Source organism: Coregonus lavaretus (genome assembly GCF_964263955.1).
Source record: "Coregonus lavaretus genome assembly, chromosome: 19".
In the NCBI taxonomy this organism is placed as follows: Eukaryota; Metazoa; Chordata; class Actinopteri; order Salmoniformes; family Salmonidae; genus Coregonus; species Coregonus lavaretus.
In genome coordinates, this window is record NC_140006.1 from 14,657,426 (window position 1) to 14,673,639 (window position 16,214).

General features: G+C 41.2%; 1 protein-coding gene across 1 annotated transcript in view; it reads right to left on the reverse strand.

Moving 5' to 3' along the window:
* Nucleotides 1-16,214, reverse strand: part of LOC311146772 (calsequestrin-1-like) — a 27,683-nt gene continuing 11,469 nt past the window's right edge. Inside the window, exons 3-12 of the mRNA XM_084183353.1 lie at nucleotides 5,505-5,598; nucleotides 4,950-5,050; nucleotides 4,693-4,804; nucleotides 4,433-4,506; nucleotides 4,195-4,325; nucleotides 2,316-2,361; nucleotides 1,535-1,589; nucleotides 1,310-1,410; nucleotides 1,094-1,168; nucleotides 1-972 (exon numbers count right to left, since the gene is read on the reverse strand). Coding sequence (XP_084039479.1) covers nucleotides 751-972; nucleotides 1,094-1,168; nucleotides 1,310-1,410; nucleotides 1,535-1,589; nucleotides 2,316-2,361; nucleotides 4,195-4,325; nucleotides 4,433-4,506; nucleotides 4,693-4,804; nucleotides 4,950-5,050; nucleotides 5,505-5,598 — 1,011 coding nt within the window. The 3' untranslated portion in view covers nucleotides 1-750. The remainder of the gene's footprint in view (nucleotides 973-1,093; nucleotides 1,169-1,309; nucleotides 1,411-1,534; nucleotides 1,590-2,315; nucleotides 2,362-4,194; nucleotides 4,326-4,432; nucleotides 4,507-4,692; nucleotides 4,805-4,949; nucleotides 5,051-5,504; nucleotides 5,599-16,214) is intronic.

A 16,214-nucleotide genomic window follows, 5' to 3' on the forward strand; every position in this document is an offset into this window, starting at 1 on the left:
TAAATCTCTTTCCAAGCTGTCATTTATTTTAAGACTTTACAGTATGTTTAAGTTTTCTTGTTTAAAAAAATAGAATACTGTTGTTGTTATATTTCTTTATCAGTAGAAAACATCCATGTGATTTACAGCACTTTTCAGTGCACAAGAAGAAAAAAGCTAACCGCTCTTTTCAAGTAAAGTTACAATAATTTTAGGAAAAGCCTGCTAGCGCCCTTGGATTTGGGAGAGGGGCGAACATTTATTCCAGAGAAAATAAAACAAAAACAAAATACATTCAAACAACAAGTTTACAGATGGCCTTAGACTTAAAATGTATCAACAGAGTAACCCCTTTATTTGTTTGAAATATAAAATCAGAAGCATTAGGTGTTTTTAGGTTAAGTGCTAGTGAATATCCAATTATTCATTTGTGAAAATATTATTTTCTAAATCAATTTAGCATGTTTTCCCTTTTCATATTGGACGGATGGCAAAGTTACAGGTGTGAATAAAAAATTGACTGGGGCTCTGAGAAAGTACTGTATTTTATGAATTCAAAGCAAAGGGAGTTTAGGATAGCTTGGGAAATGGAACAATATTTTGGCAAGATGCTCTGAGCGAGGATGTTGAAAACATGAGGATGTCCATATGAGCTGACAGATTTAACCTAATGACTTATTACAACAGAGGACAAGGAAGATTTGAGGAAGGTGATGATGTTGATTGGCCAGATTATATTGGCCAGATTTATACATTGATGACATCAACGATTTACTCATCATCGTCGTCGTCATCGTCGTCGTCGTCGTCGTCGTCGTCATCATCGTCGTCGTCGTCATCATCATCATCGTCATCGTCGTCATCATCATCATCTTCGTCGTCATCATCATCTGGATCAATTTCATCTGACAGAACATCTTCGATCCATTCCTCAAGCTCATCTGCGCTTGGCAGGTCGTCATCATCGTCAATTTCCATCCATACACTGTCAGCCTATAGAGAGAGAAAAAGCAATTCAATGCCAAAGATAGACTATTGGATTTTTTTTTATGCTAGTGGAACCACATGGCTCCTCGTACAGAACAATTTGGATCATAACAGGAACGTTACTCACATCTTCAACATCCACAACACCAATCTGGGGAGAGCCCAGGTCAATTCCAAAGGTCTTCTCCCAGTATGGGACAAGCTAAAGAGGAAGGATAATATTCCAGGAAGAAAGCAACAGTAATCAGAATCTCATATCTTTGTCCACCATATCTAAATGGGGGAAATTGGATAGATGGATCTTATTGTATTGATAAGTGACAAGCCATGAACATGATCTTACCAGGGGGAAGTCATCTGGGTCAATCCAGACAATGCTAAGGTTGGGATTATCATTGTGCTCCTCTGCTACTTCCTTCAGGATTTCCAGGAACTCAAAACCATCTGGAAAGTCACAAGATCAAGGGTTAAATGCACATAAGCCTTATGAAACCCCTCTTGCTGAAAATGGTTCCTTCCTCCCCTACCCAGTCCTATTGACTCATTAGTTGCCCCTTTAGTTCTGTACCTGGGTCGTCCTCCTCTGCGAATGCAATGATGTGCTCGCCATCGATGTCGTCCTCCTAAGAAAAGTGAGAAAAGTGAGATGGGGAATATAGAATGCACCGAGCTGAATGCACCGAGCTGTCTGTTTAAACTACTAGCACACAGCTCGGACACCCATGCATACCCCACAAGACATGCCACCAGAGGTCTCTTCACAATCCCCATGTCCAGAACAGACAATGGGAGGCGCACAGTACTACATAGAGCCATGACTACATGGAACTCTATTCCACATCAGGTAACTGGTGCAAGCAGTAGAATTAGATTTTAAAAAACGAATACAAATATACCTTATTGAACAGTGGGGACTGTGAAGAGACACACACGAAGGTACAGACACACGCATACGCACACAAGCGCTAGCACATGCACTCTACACACACGTACATTGTAATATTGTTGTATGGTGGTATTATACTTTTGTATTGTAGATATGTAGTGGTGTAATAATGTTATATGATGTACTGTTTTATATTTTGTTTTATATGTAATGTAAGTGCCTTAATATGTTTGGACCCCAGGAAGAGTAGCTGCTGCCTTGGCAGGGATCCCTGATAAATACAAATAGACTACCCACTGGCCACAGACATTTAAACATTTAGTTTTGATTTACATTTGATTGAGTTGTAAACTAACGTGAATTAAACATAAAATCCACAAAACATTTAACCATGTCATTGGGTTAAGGGTAAAAGTAGGGTGAGATAAATTACATTTTTATGGGAATAGTTGGTATAGCTTACCCAGATCTCATACATGTTATCTGGTTCCATCTTCCTCAGGGTTGGTCTGTAAAGAAATAGGATGCAATTTATTTTTTTATTGTTCAATGAGGAAGTTTACTGGGAATATTTAAGATGAACACAATGCTTAGCATATTTTCTATGTTTTCCCTTTCTGCAATGCACATTATTTTCAGTGCTCTATTTGTGAAACTCAATTTGTGTATGGGTTGATGGTCGCTAGACTTGTTGCTGAATGTTATGGATTAATCTCATCTCGTTTCATAGTGATTGACGCAAGAGCTACTGAAGGTACAAGGACATATGACACACTGATTATTATTGTATTGATGACATTATGAACACTGTGATTCTGTAGCAGCTGGCAAAGTCACTGTCTTTTGTTTTGACTTCGTACAAACCTCTCGGGTTGACGTTTATTGAACATTTAGTACTGTTTCCAATAGGCCCGTTAGACATTTTCTCTGGAGGTGTCTCTCAGTTGCAACTGTTGATTTTGATTGATTTAATCAACGACTGCTCTCCTTTTGGTTAACCTGAAAATTCCCTTTACACCTAGTTATAGGGCCTGGAGTTTTTCCAAGTCAAATCACACAGCCAGGAAAAAAATCCTGGCTCTCCTCATCATATACTATATATACAAAAGTATGTGGACACTCCTTCAAATTAGTGGATTCGGCTATTTCGGCCACACCCGTTGCTGACAGGTGTATAAAATCAAGCATACAGCCATGCAATCTCCATAGACAAACATTGGCACTAGAATGGCCTTACTGAAGAGATCAGTGACTTTCAACGTGGCACCGTCATGGGATGCCACCTTTCCAACAAGTCAGTTCGTCAAATTTCTACCCTGCTAGAGCTGTCCCGGTCAACTGTAAGTGCTGTTATTGTGAAGTGGAAACGTCTAGGAGCAACAACGGCTCAGCCGTGAAATGGTAGGCCACACAAGCTCACAGAACGGGACTGCCGAGTGCTGAAGCACGTAGTGCGTAAAAATTGTCTGTCCTCGGTTGCAACACTCAGTTCCAAACTGCCTCTGGAAGCAACTTCAGCACAAGAACTGTTAGTCGGGAGCTTCATGAAATGGGTTTCCATGGCCGAGCAGCCGCACACAAGCCTAAGATCACCATGCGCAATACCAAGCGTCGGTTGGAGTGGTGTAAAGCTCGCCGCCATTGGACTCTGGAGCAGTGAAAACGTGTTGTCTGGAGTGATGAATCACGCTTCACCATCTGGCAGTCCAACGTACGAATCTGGGTTTGGCGGATGCCAGGAGAACACTACCTGCCTCAATGCATAGTTCCAACTGTAAAGTTTGGTGGAGGAGGAATAATGGTCTGGGGCAGTTTTTTATTGTTCGGGCTAGGCCCCTTAGTTCCAGTGAAGGGAAATCTTAACACTACAGCATACAATGACATTCTAGACGATTCTGTGCTTCCAACTTTGTGGCAACAGTTTGGGGAAGGCCCTTTCCTGTTTCAGCATGACAATGCCCCCATGCACAAAGCGAGGTCCATACAGAAATGGTTTGTCGAGATCGGTGTGGAAGAACTTGACTGGCCTGCATAGAGCCCTGACCTCAACCCCATCAAACACCTTTGGGATGAATTGGAATGCCGACTGCGAGCCAGGCCTAATCGACCAACATCAGTGCCCGACCTCACTAATTCTCTTGTGGCTGAATGGAAGCAAATCCTCGCAGTAATGTTCCAACATCTAGTGGAAAGCCTTCCCAGAAGAGTGGAGGCTGCTATAGCAGCAAAGGGGGGACCAACTCCATATGAATGCCCATGATTTTGGAATTAGATGTTCGACGATACTTTTGGTCATGTAGTGTATATTGTGCCATTCTGGCCACTGTGTTCATGAATCTCACCTGTCGTGATCCTCAATGTACGCAACAAGCTCCTCCTCTGTGTATGGTTTTCCAGGGATAACTATGGGTTCATCTATGAAGGGCTCATAGAAGTCCACTTCATTCACCTTCAGGTCCAGATCTTTGGCAACCTGGAACACAGAGGACTGGTCAGAAAGAGCAATGGGCTACAGTTTGAGGAGAGTAGAGCTCCGGTGTACTTTTTAGGATGTAGTTGTTAGTGGGTAAGGTTGTTCACCTTGGGAGTGAATGTAGCGAAGAACTTGATGTGTGGATGGAACTCCTCAGCCGCGTCCACATAGGCCAAATAATCTGAAATGTTACAGGCATCCGTTAAGACCTTATTAAATATCTAAATAATTCAGATTTTTTGTTGACAAATACACTGTAAATACATTGTTTTATCCATAAAATAGTATACACATGAGCAGACTTATACCATACAGTAAAAACATATGCGAAATTACAATGTTAAAGGAATACATTATAGATTCTTACGTTCAGACTTTTCACTCTTAAAGTAGCCCACCAGTTTGATGTCCTCCTCAATGTTGTGGAAACCTTTAACTTCCCCGTCTTTCTCAATGATCTCAACTGGGTCTTCAAGAACCTAGAACAGAGTAAAAGAGAGATGCATGGGGATGGGAAAGAGAAAGAAACAGTACAGGATATATCAGTAGTGGACAAATAGTCTGTTTCTACAAATTGAAGCCAGGTAAAAGAGGACATAACTGGGTGACATTATTCTCACGTACATCAAAGATGAACTCCACAATTGTGTCTGCAGCAAGCTCCCCATCATACTCAATGATCTCGTCCTCGGTGAAGATGTAGATGCTGTCGACCTCCTCCAGTCCTGAGGAGAAAACAGAGGTTCTACTCAGGGGTTCCATATACCCTTAAATCCACTAGAGGTCAGGCTTTCTTATGGACTGCCTTAGCACAGTGACACATTGGGTGCATCTCAATGTGGCTTAGTTTCCTTGTTTCCTTTCCTTCATCATCACTGAGATTAGATAATTAAAAAGGTGATGTCTCAGTGGGCGACAGGCGTCCGCCATGTCCACCTGATCGGTGCAAATGAAGGAGGCAAGACGAGGAGAGGAATCCACTTATGACTATTGAGATGCATCCAGTGAGACAGGTCAGGTAGTTTAGTTTATTAGGTAGTTTAGTCCACCTGGTCAGTGGTGATGCTTAGATGGATCATGTGAAAGATGGAAACATTTCGCCATAACTGACCTCAGAACTTTAAATAATCATACCAATCTTGAATAAAGGTAATAGTGTCTATTTCAGTATGTATTTACCTAGTTTCTTAGCAACAATACTGCCCTTCTTTTCATCAACAAGGCCGAATCCAATCTCCTCATCATCAATGTCGTCAAGGACCTGAGCTGCAAGCTGTGAAATAAAAGAATCTGTCATATAAACTGAATACATACAGTGGCACCCTTATGCCTGAGCAGGAATATCCTCTCTGTCATGTATGGACAACTTATAGGGACATACAGGGAGTTTGTTTTCAAGTTTATTTATCAGTGTTCTGTAAGGACATGTATATGCATTCACTTCCACACCCTCAGCTTTGTGGGTTTGCTGGAGGGATAGGTGTTATACTCAGTTTACTGTGTACACACTACAGCAAACAGAAATGTTGTTGTCTTCTCTTATTTCTTGTCTTATTTCACACACATTTCCTTCCAGTTCCACCACCATAAAAGCCTGGGACTCAGAGCGCTGTCCATGCACTTTCTAAATCTGTGTGAAACTTGACCCTTATGTCTGACAACCAGTTCAACCAATGATGTTGCCACATCTGTGGCATGCATTCAGACGGGGCTGGATAACAGTTCTGCAGACTGTGTTGGGGTAACTGGGTGTTTGGATAGCAACAGGTGCAACCCTGCTTTCACAGATCTCCTCACACTTCATAAAAGGAGGTGCAGGCACCCAAACATACACACACAGACACACAGACTGGCATAAAGGACCATTTATCAGGTGCTTCTGTGCAGTTACTTTCATTGCATAGCAAGTTCCATAACCAGGCATGTTCCTGTCATGTTCCACATCATGGGCAATGATAATAGCTGGCCTGGCACTGATTGTAGGCCTATAGATCCTAGCCAGTAACCGCAGGATGCAAGCAATAGTGGCCCTTGCTTTATGTCTTTTTGTGCAGTTATTATGTTCCTGTTTGGAGAATCTTTATTTGTGAATAAATATAAAACAGTGGCCCAAATATCAGAGGTGAATTATTATACAGTGTTAAAATAGTACAATAGCAGGATGTCCCAGGAAAGTTGACTTTCAGTGTCCACACTATTTACTTGTCAGATTAATAGGTTTTACCCTGTAGACACGTCCAACTGGGCACAAACTGATTGAATCAAAGTTTTTACTATGTATGAAAATGTATGCACTCACTACTGTAAATCGCTCTGGATAAGAGTATAAATCAAAACTAGACATTGAACTGACATCTTTGCCCAGTGGGTTATCTGTCCATATTTGTCATGGGGAGGGGTATTCATATGAAGAGGTCCTAAGGGGGTTAGGGCCTAGATATGCCTGTTAAACAGATTGAGGGCTAAACTCAGCTAAAGGCTTTTAGCCAAACAGACTACTACAGCTATATAAGGTTGCTGTGTGGGCCCATGAATTGACAAGAGGGCAGATTTCTTGCCTGCCTGCAAGGGGAGAGTTCGCTTTATGACAAATCAGGGACGGGATCTAAAAGAGCTGACTTGCTCTCCTCTTCTATTCCCATTGACTGACCTAGAGTACACTCTCTCTCTCAGCAATAGACCAAAACAGAGTGCACAGCAAATTAGCTTCACATAATGTCATGACACTACTACCTTTCTAATAGCCTACAACACTATTGCCCATAAAGTGGAATCAGGGCCAAGATCCCAGGTCCAGTTAACAATGTTCTATCTACCCTATACATATAGAGATACACAGCATACTAGTAATCAAATCAACAGCAATCAGAGTTGAATCTAGATGCTCCAGATTGAGTATGCACTATGTAAGAAGCAACACAGCACTATACAGTGCATTAGGAAAGTATTCAGACCCGTTGACTTTTTCCACATTTTGTTACGGTACAGCCTTATTCCCCCCTCAAATCTACACACAATACCCCATAATGACAAAGCAAAAACAAGTTTAGAAATGTTTGCAAATGTATTAAAAATAAAAAAAATGGAAATATCACATTTACATAGGTATTCAGACCCTTTACTCCGTACCTTGTTGAGGCACCTTTGGCAGCCTCGAGTCTTCTTGGGTATGATGCTATAAGCTTGGCACACCTGTATTTAGGGAGTTTCTCCCATTTTTCTCTGCAGATCCTCTCAAGCTCTGTCAGGTTGGATGGGGAGCGTCGCTGCGCAGCTATTTTCAGGTCTCTCCAGAGATGTTAGATCAGGTTCAAGTCCGGGCTCTGGCTGGGCCACTGAAGGACATTCAGAGACTTGTCCTGAAGCCACTCTTGCGTTGTCTTGGCTGTGTGCTTAGTGTCGTTGTCCTGTTGGAAGGTAAACCTTCACCCCAGTCTGAGGTCCTGAGCACTCTGGAGCAGATGTTCATCAAGGATCTCTCTGTACTTTGCTCTGTTCATCTTTCCCTCGATCCTGACTAGTCTCCCAGTCCCTGCTGCTGAAAAACATCCCCACAGCATGTTGCTGCCACCACCACGCTTCACCGTAGGGATGGTGCCAGGTTTCCTCCAGACGTGACACTTGGCATTCAGGCCAAAGAGTTCAATCTTGGTTACATCAGACCAGAGAATCTTGTTTCTCATGATCTGGGAGTCCTTTAGGTGCCTTTTGGCAAACTCTAAGCGGGCTGTCATGTGCCTTTTACTGAGGAACTCTGGAGCTCTGTCAGAGTGACCATCGGGTTCTTGGTCACCTCCCTGACCAAGGCCCTTCTCTCCCGAATGCTCCGTTTGGCCGGGTGGCCAGCTCTAGGAAGAGTCTTGGTGGCTCCAAACTTCTTCCATTTAAGAATAATGGAGGCCACTGTGTTCTTGGGGACCTTCAATGCTGCAGACATTTTTTGGTACACCTCCCCAGATCTGTGCCTCGACACAATCCTGTTTCGAAGCGCTACGGACAATTCCTTTGACCGCATGGCTTGGTTTTTGCTCTGACATGCACTGTCAACTCTGGGACCTTATATAGACAGGTGTGTCCCTTTCCAAATCATGTCCAATCAATTGAATTTTCCACAGGTGGACTCCATTCGAGTTGTTGAAACATATCAAGGATGATCAATGAAAACAGGATGCACCTGAGCTCAATTTCAAGTCTCATAGCAAAGGGTCTGGTTTTTATAAATTTGACATGATTGGATATTGTGTGTAGATTGATGAGGAAAAACAATGATTTACTCCATTTTAGAATAAGGCTGTAACGTAAGAAAATGTGGAAAAAGGGAAGGGGTCTGAATACTTTCCGAATGCACTGTAGGACGCACAAACAGCACTGGATAAATATAGAGCCAAAGCCACAACGACCCAGGACTATTTTGGCAAGGTGCTGGTGACACTCAAGTCTCTAGGATCTGCTGACAGTTACAGTACTGCAGCCGTCAGTCAGCCAGCCCAGTGAGCCCAGTCAGCCGACACCGCAGTACTGGGGCCAAAACCTGCTGTACTGCCCCCACCCCTGGGCTAGGCCTCAATGTCTATAACATAAATGATGATTAATATATCATTAATCAAAACACCCTGATGAGTAGACATATGTCTCACACACATTGCACCTACGTACATGCAAACACGCACGCAAACACACACATACACACACACACATGCACTCACACATGCACGTGGATGTGTTCGTTTCCTAAAATGTTTGTTTCCAACTGTGGCACCATGTCATGGCACCATTTCCAAAAGGTGTTTTTATCTCCATCAGACTTTGTTCATTATTCAACCTCCAGTTGATTAAATTAGTCCAAGGAAAACAAAACCATACAACTCCTTAAAAGGCAACAGTCCCAAAATAGCTTCTCCACCATCAGAGCTGTGTTATATTTCTCTTCAGGGAATGATGGGAGTTGTAGTCCAAAGTAGTCACGTTGTAGTCCTAGGAAGTTGGTCCAGTCCTGGCAGAGCTGGATTTGAGAGGATTAGCTCATTGGCCATCTGAAGAGCATGACAAAAGAAACTGTATGTCAGAAGTCCTTGTCAGCCCTGAGAGATCCACTTCTTTAAAAAATGTACTGATTGCTTTATAATCCACCAGTCAATCACAGCCTTTCCTTCTCAGTTTCACACCATCCAGGGGGCCTATGGGTCTCACTATTGAATGAGGTAACCTTTCATGTCTCCTGGAGATGAAGGACTGGTATCCCCGCTCAAAAGGTGAGAGAGTGCAGTGAGGGTTTAAGATTGACCATTGTAGTCCATTGGAAATGAAGGTTGACATTTGCTGTGGTGCCAAAAAATAATCAAAAAGCATCACACAATGCACACATTCTTGACATCCATATTGCTCAGATTAAGATTAAGATCACTTTATTTGTCAATTGCACACAAGGTCCAACCGAAATTTGACTTCCGCTTTTAACCCACCCCTCTGAAAGTGGACAAACCATTAGGAACACCTTCCTAATTTTGAGTTCCACCCCCTTTTGCCCTCAGAACAGCCTCAATTCATCATGGCATGAAACTGTTGAGTGTGAAAAACCCAGCAGCGTTGCAGTTCTTGACACACTCAAACCGGTGCACCTGGCACCTACTACCATACCCCGTTCAAAGGCACTTAAATATTTTGTCTTGCCCATTCACCCTCTGAATGGCACACATACAGTCCATGTCTCAATTGTCTCATGGCTTAAAAATCCTTCTTTTACCGGTCTCTTCCCCTTCAACTACACTTGATTGCTTTCACCTGGATTCACCTGGTCAGTCTATGTCATGGAAAGAGCCGGTGTTCCTAATGTTTTGTACACACAGTGTACATACATATATACATACATACATACTGTACATATACAGGTTTTGGAGAGGTGTGGGGGGGTGCCACAGGGATTCCGGGGAGCTGTTGTTGTGAGCGGTTAAGTGCCTTGCTCAAGGGCACAACAGCAGGCAATAGCATCAAGGTTTTGATACCAGCAACCCTCTGGTTGCCAGCTCACTTCGTGCGATCCCATCTGGTTTGCGCTTAGTGGGACCATCATTTGTTTTTCAACAGGACAATGACCCAACACACCTCCAGGCTGTGTAAGGGCTATTTGGCCAAGAAGGAGAGTGATGGAGTGCTGCATCAGATGATCTGGCCTCCACAATCCCCCGACCTCAACCCAATTGAGATGGTTTGGGATGAGTTGGACCGCAGAGTGAAGGAAAAGCAGCCAACAAGTGCTCAGCATGTGGGAACTCCTTCAAGATTGTTGTTAAAGCATTCCAGGTGAAGCTGGTTGAGAGAATGCCAAGAGTGTGCAAAGCTGTCATCAAGGCAAAGGGTGGCTACTTTGAAGAATCTAAAATATAAAATATATTTTGATTTGTTTAACACTTTTTTGGTTACTACATGAATCCATATGTGTTATTTCATAGTTTGGTGTCTTCACTATTATTGTACAATGTAGAAAATAGTAAAAATAAAGAAAAACCCTTGAATGAGTAGGTGTGTCCAAACTTTTGACTGGTACTGAATGTAGTGAGGGGCGTACTTCAAAGAACAGGGTCACATAAAGACACACACACACAGCAACATCAACTCAACATATCAATATGTACAGAATATTCAGAAATGTACATTTCTGATAGATATTAGGAAGAGGGAGGAGATTATTTTTGATGGATTGTAAATCAGATCAGCTGATGACTTGAGGTCCTGCTACTTCTGTCCATGCCATGTTTGAGACATAAACAGTTTGACCTGTTGAGATAGGCTATCTGTACTGTTGACTGTTTTCCAGGACGGGTGATGGGATCTCGTGTCCTCGCGACTCAGCACTTTGCCTCTAAAGGTTGTTGTTTTTGCATGCCATAGGCACGTGACACATTTTTGTTTTCTCAATGTCGCTGCACTAATTCCTTCCCCTCACCATTCCTCAAAGACATGCCCATCCCTGCCATCTCCCATTTCATCTAAGACCACACAACCATGAGTCAGTCTTAAAACAATACATCCCAGGGATATTTCCAGCAACCAATAGATTCCTGGATCAGCAGGTGGGTCAATATACTACCCCCTACAGTCCCCTTCAGGCAGTGGTGCTCAATTGGCAATTCATAGTATCAGCTGATTATTAATTCCTATTGCTATTAGTCCATGGGCCTGAGGGCCACATTACACAAATTTGTCCACTTTGGGGTGGCAAAGTCTAATGATGATTTTCATTAAGGTCCATGTCTGTGGGTTATATTTTGGTATGACAGCCAAGAGCGTCTGCTAAATAAAAAAATAAAATAAAAAAATGTGTCGGAGGTAGCTAAATGTGGCTATCACTGCATTATATGTTATGACCCCTATGCGGTTAGTTGGGCCAACAGGATTGAGTGTATGAAATGTAATTTTGTATTATCAGGGAGCAATCTTCTCAATCTAAGGCAATTGACATGTTATTAACTTAATAAGGTATGAAACAATTGGAATGGTAATGACATATCTATGGGCCCACCTTGGGGAGGGGGGGTCACAGGTCATACATACAGTGGGGGAAAAAAGTATTTAGTCAGCCACCAATTGTGCAAGTTCTCCCACTTAAAAAGATGAGCGAGGCCTGTAATTTTCATCATAGGTACACGTCAACTATGACAGACAATTGAGATTTTTTTTCTCCAGAAAATCACATTGTAGGATTTTTTATGAATTTATTTGCAAATTATGGTGGAAAATAAGTATTTGGTCACCTACAAACAAGCAAGATTTCTGGCTCTCACAGACCTGTAACTTCTTCTTTAAGAGGCTCCTCTGTCCTCCACTCGTTACCTGTATTAATGGCACCTGTTTGAACTTGTTATCAGTATAAAAGACACCTGTCCACAACCTCAAACAGTCACACTCCAAACTCCACTATGGGCAAGACCAAAGAGCTGTCAAAGGACACCAGAAACAAAATTGTAGACCTGCACCAGGCTGGGAAGACTGAATCTGCAATAGGTAAGCAGCTTGGTTTGAAGAAATCAACTGTGGGAGCAATTATTAGGAAATGGAAGACATACAAGACCACTGATAATCTCCCTCGATCTGGGGCTCCACGCAAGATCTCACCCCGTGGGGTCAAAATGATCACAAGAACGGTGAGCAAAAATCCCAGAACCACACGGGGGGACCTAGTGAATGACCTGCAGAGAGCTGGGACCAAAGTAACAAAGCCTACCATCAGTAACACACTACGCCGCCAGGGACTCAAATCCTGCAGTGGCAGACGTGTCCCCCTGCTTAAGCCAGTACATGTCCAGGCCCGTCTGAAGTTTGCTAGAGTGCATTTGGATGATCCAGAAGAGGATTGGGAGAATGTCATATGGTCAGATGAAACCAAAATATAACTTTTTGGTAAAAACTCAACTCGTCGTGTTTGGAGGACAAAGAATGCTGAGTTGCATCCAAAGAACACCATACCTACTGTGAAGCATGGGGGTGGAAACATCATGCTTTGGGGCTGTTTTTCTGCAAAGGGACCAGGACGACTGATCCGTGTAAAGGAAAGAATGAATGGGGCCATGTATCGTGAGATTCTGAGTGAAAACCTCCTTCCATCAGCAAGGGCATTGAAGATGAAACGTGGCTGGGTCTTTCAGCATGACAATGATCCCAAACACACCGCCCGGGCAACGAAGGAGTGGCTTCGTAAGAAGCATTTCAAGGTCCTGGAGTGGCCTAGCCAGTCTCCAGATCTCAACCCCATAGAAAATCTTTGGAGGGAGTTGAAAGTCTGTGTTGCCCAGCAACAGCCCCAAAACATCACTGCTCTAGAGGAGATCTGCATGGAGGAATGGGCCAAAATACCAGCAACAGTGTGTGAAAACCTTGTGAAGACTTACAGAAAACGTTTGACCTGTGTCATTGCCAACAAAGGGTATATAACAAAGTATTGAGAAACTTTTGTTATTGACCAAATACTTATTTTCCACCATAATTTGCAAATGAATTCATTAAAAATCCTACAATGTGATTTTCTGGATTTTTTTTTCTCATTTTGTCTGTCATAGTTGATGTGTACCTATCATGAAAATGACAGGCCTCTCTCATCTTTTTAAGTGGGAGAACTTGCACAATTGGTGGCTGACTAAATACTTTTTTTCCCCACTGTATATATGCATTTTGGGGTATATCGAGCCAGAATGGACAGTATTGGGATGTGCTCTATTATCTTTTTATTTTATTTTTACATTTTAGTCATTTATCAGACGCTCTTATCCAGAGCAACTTACAGTAGTGAGTGCATACATTTTCATACTTTTTCTTTCGTACCCTAGATGATAACTACACCAAATTTCACACAGAACAAGGAGAGCCATTGGGGACGTTTTTGTTTTAGCTATATAGAGCCATCATAGATTTAGTCAATAATCAGTCCCAGGAGCCTATTTTCAAGATGGCCGCCATTCATTTCAATGGGAAGGAACTGCATTGATTCTGCATGGCCATAACTGAATAAATAATTGATGTAATAAGACCAATAATGGCTTAAAAAGTGTGTTACAATGAGGACAACCCAAAATGATGCCCCAAGTATGTCAGTTATATGTGTTTAGCAAAGTATTACCATAATAGTGGTAAAAACATGCCAACAAATCTGTCAGAATTGCTGAGTTTTGTAGCCATTTCAAATACATTAGATTAATTGGATTGGTCTGTCATTGCCACAACTCTTTCAATAATAGGTGGAATATGCCTAATGATAATTTAAAAAAATATTATAGTTATATGCAGATAACACAACCAATTTAGCCAGGTTTGCAAAACATATCATCTTTGTAAAATATTAGCAAAGGTTTTCTCAAAATTTGTCATAAACACTATTCATAAAAACGTTTTTGGTCAGTATTTGGTTCCCAAATTTTTATAGATTTTATAAAAAAAAAAAAAAAAAAAAAGGTCTATAATATTTATAACAGAATCGTTCACTGGTTTGTAATAATTATAATGATATAATAATAATGATGATATATATATATATATATATATATATATATATATATATATATATATTAGTTAATTATAAAACTGGGTGGTTCGAGCCCTGAATGCTGATTGGCTGACAGCCGTGGTATATCAGACCATCTACCACGGGTATGACAAAACATTTATTTTTACTGCTCTAATTATGTTGGTAACCAGTTTATAATAGCAATAAGGCACCTCGGGTGTTTGTGGTATATGGCCAATATACCACTGCTAAGGGCTGTATCCAGGGACTCCACGTTGCGTCGTGCATAAGAACAGCACTTAGCCGTGTTATATTGGCCATATTTATTTATTTTATTTTATTTAACTAGGCAAGTCATATACCACACCCCCTCATGCATTATTGCTTAAATATAAAATCTGTCTTGAATACTGTCATATACAGTGCATTCCAACATAACATTCTAATAAACTGCCTGATGAGCGCATCAATTTACATAGCTGGTGAAGTATTAAAGCCTTAGGTTTACAGCCTTTATAGATGGTGTCTAGTTACACTATTTATGAAAAAATATATATTGTAGTATAGGGCCTACTGAAATATGCATTGTTGGTGGCTGCTGAGGGTTCTCGAGGGTATCAGCAATGGTCCAATTGCTAAAAGGCTGGATTTTTTCTAATAACCAATTACATGATTTCTATTAAATTTGTCAACCAGCCACTGAACTAATGGCTACAAACTGATTAGGGAACATACAGTGAGCTCCAAAGATATTGGGACAGTGACACACGTTGTTTTGTCTCTGTACTCCAGCATTTTGGATTTGAAATGATACAATGACTATGGAGGTTCAAGTGAGGACTGTCAGCTTTAATTTGAGGGTATCTTCATCCATATCGGGTGAACCGTTTAGAAATTTCACCACTTTTTGTACATAGTCCTCCCATTTTAGGGGACCAAAAGTATTAGGACAAATTCACTTATATGTGTATTAAAGTAGTAAAAAGTTCAATATTTGGTCCCATATTCATAGCACACAATCACTACATCAAGCGTATGACTCTACACATTTGTTGGGTGCATTTTCTGTTTGTTTTGGTTGTGTTTCAGATTATTTTGTGCCCAAGAAAAATGAATGGTAAATAATGTATTGTGTCATTTTGGAGTCATTTTTATTGTAAATAAGAATAGAATGTGTTTCTAAACACTTCTACATTAATGTGGATGCTAACCCGGTTACGGATCATCCTAAATTAATAATGAATAATGATGAGTGATAAAGTTACAGGCGCACAAATATCATACATTATTTACCATTAATTTCTATTGGGCACAAAATTATCTGAAACACAACCAAAGCAAACAGCAATTGCATCCAACAAAGTTGTAGAGTCACAAGCTTGATGTAGTGATTGTGTGCTATGAATATGGGACCAAATACATAACTTTTTACTACTTTATTACACATAAGTGAATTTGTCCCAATACTTTTGGTTCCTAAAATGGAGTGACTATGTACAGAAAGTTCAGTAATTTCTAAACGATTCACCCGATATGGATGAAAATACCCTCAAATTCAAAATGCTGGAGTACAGAGCCAAAAAAAGAAACAAAGCTGTCCCAATACTTTTGGAGTTCACTGTATTTCATGAAATAACTTGTAAGGTTAGAGAGCATCATTTTAAAATCATGATGGTCAGGGACAGAAGAGATTATAATCACCAATGCTCCTTTTTAGAGATAATTGTGATTACCTACATCTTTGTGTTAACTTGCTGGGACTACTCAACAAATGACAGAGCACACCTTTTATCTTAGCTGAGTACTGCTGAGTACTATTGCAGGTGGCAACTATAAAACCAATACGCTACCAGATTTTGATATCTCGGACTTGTATTATTTCCCAGTATGACCAA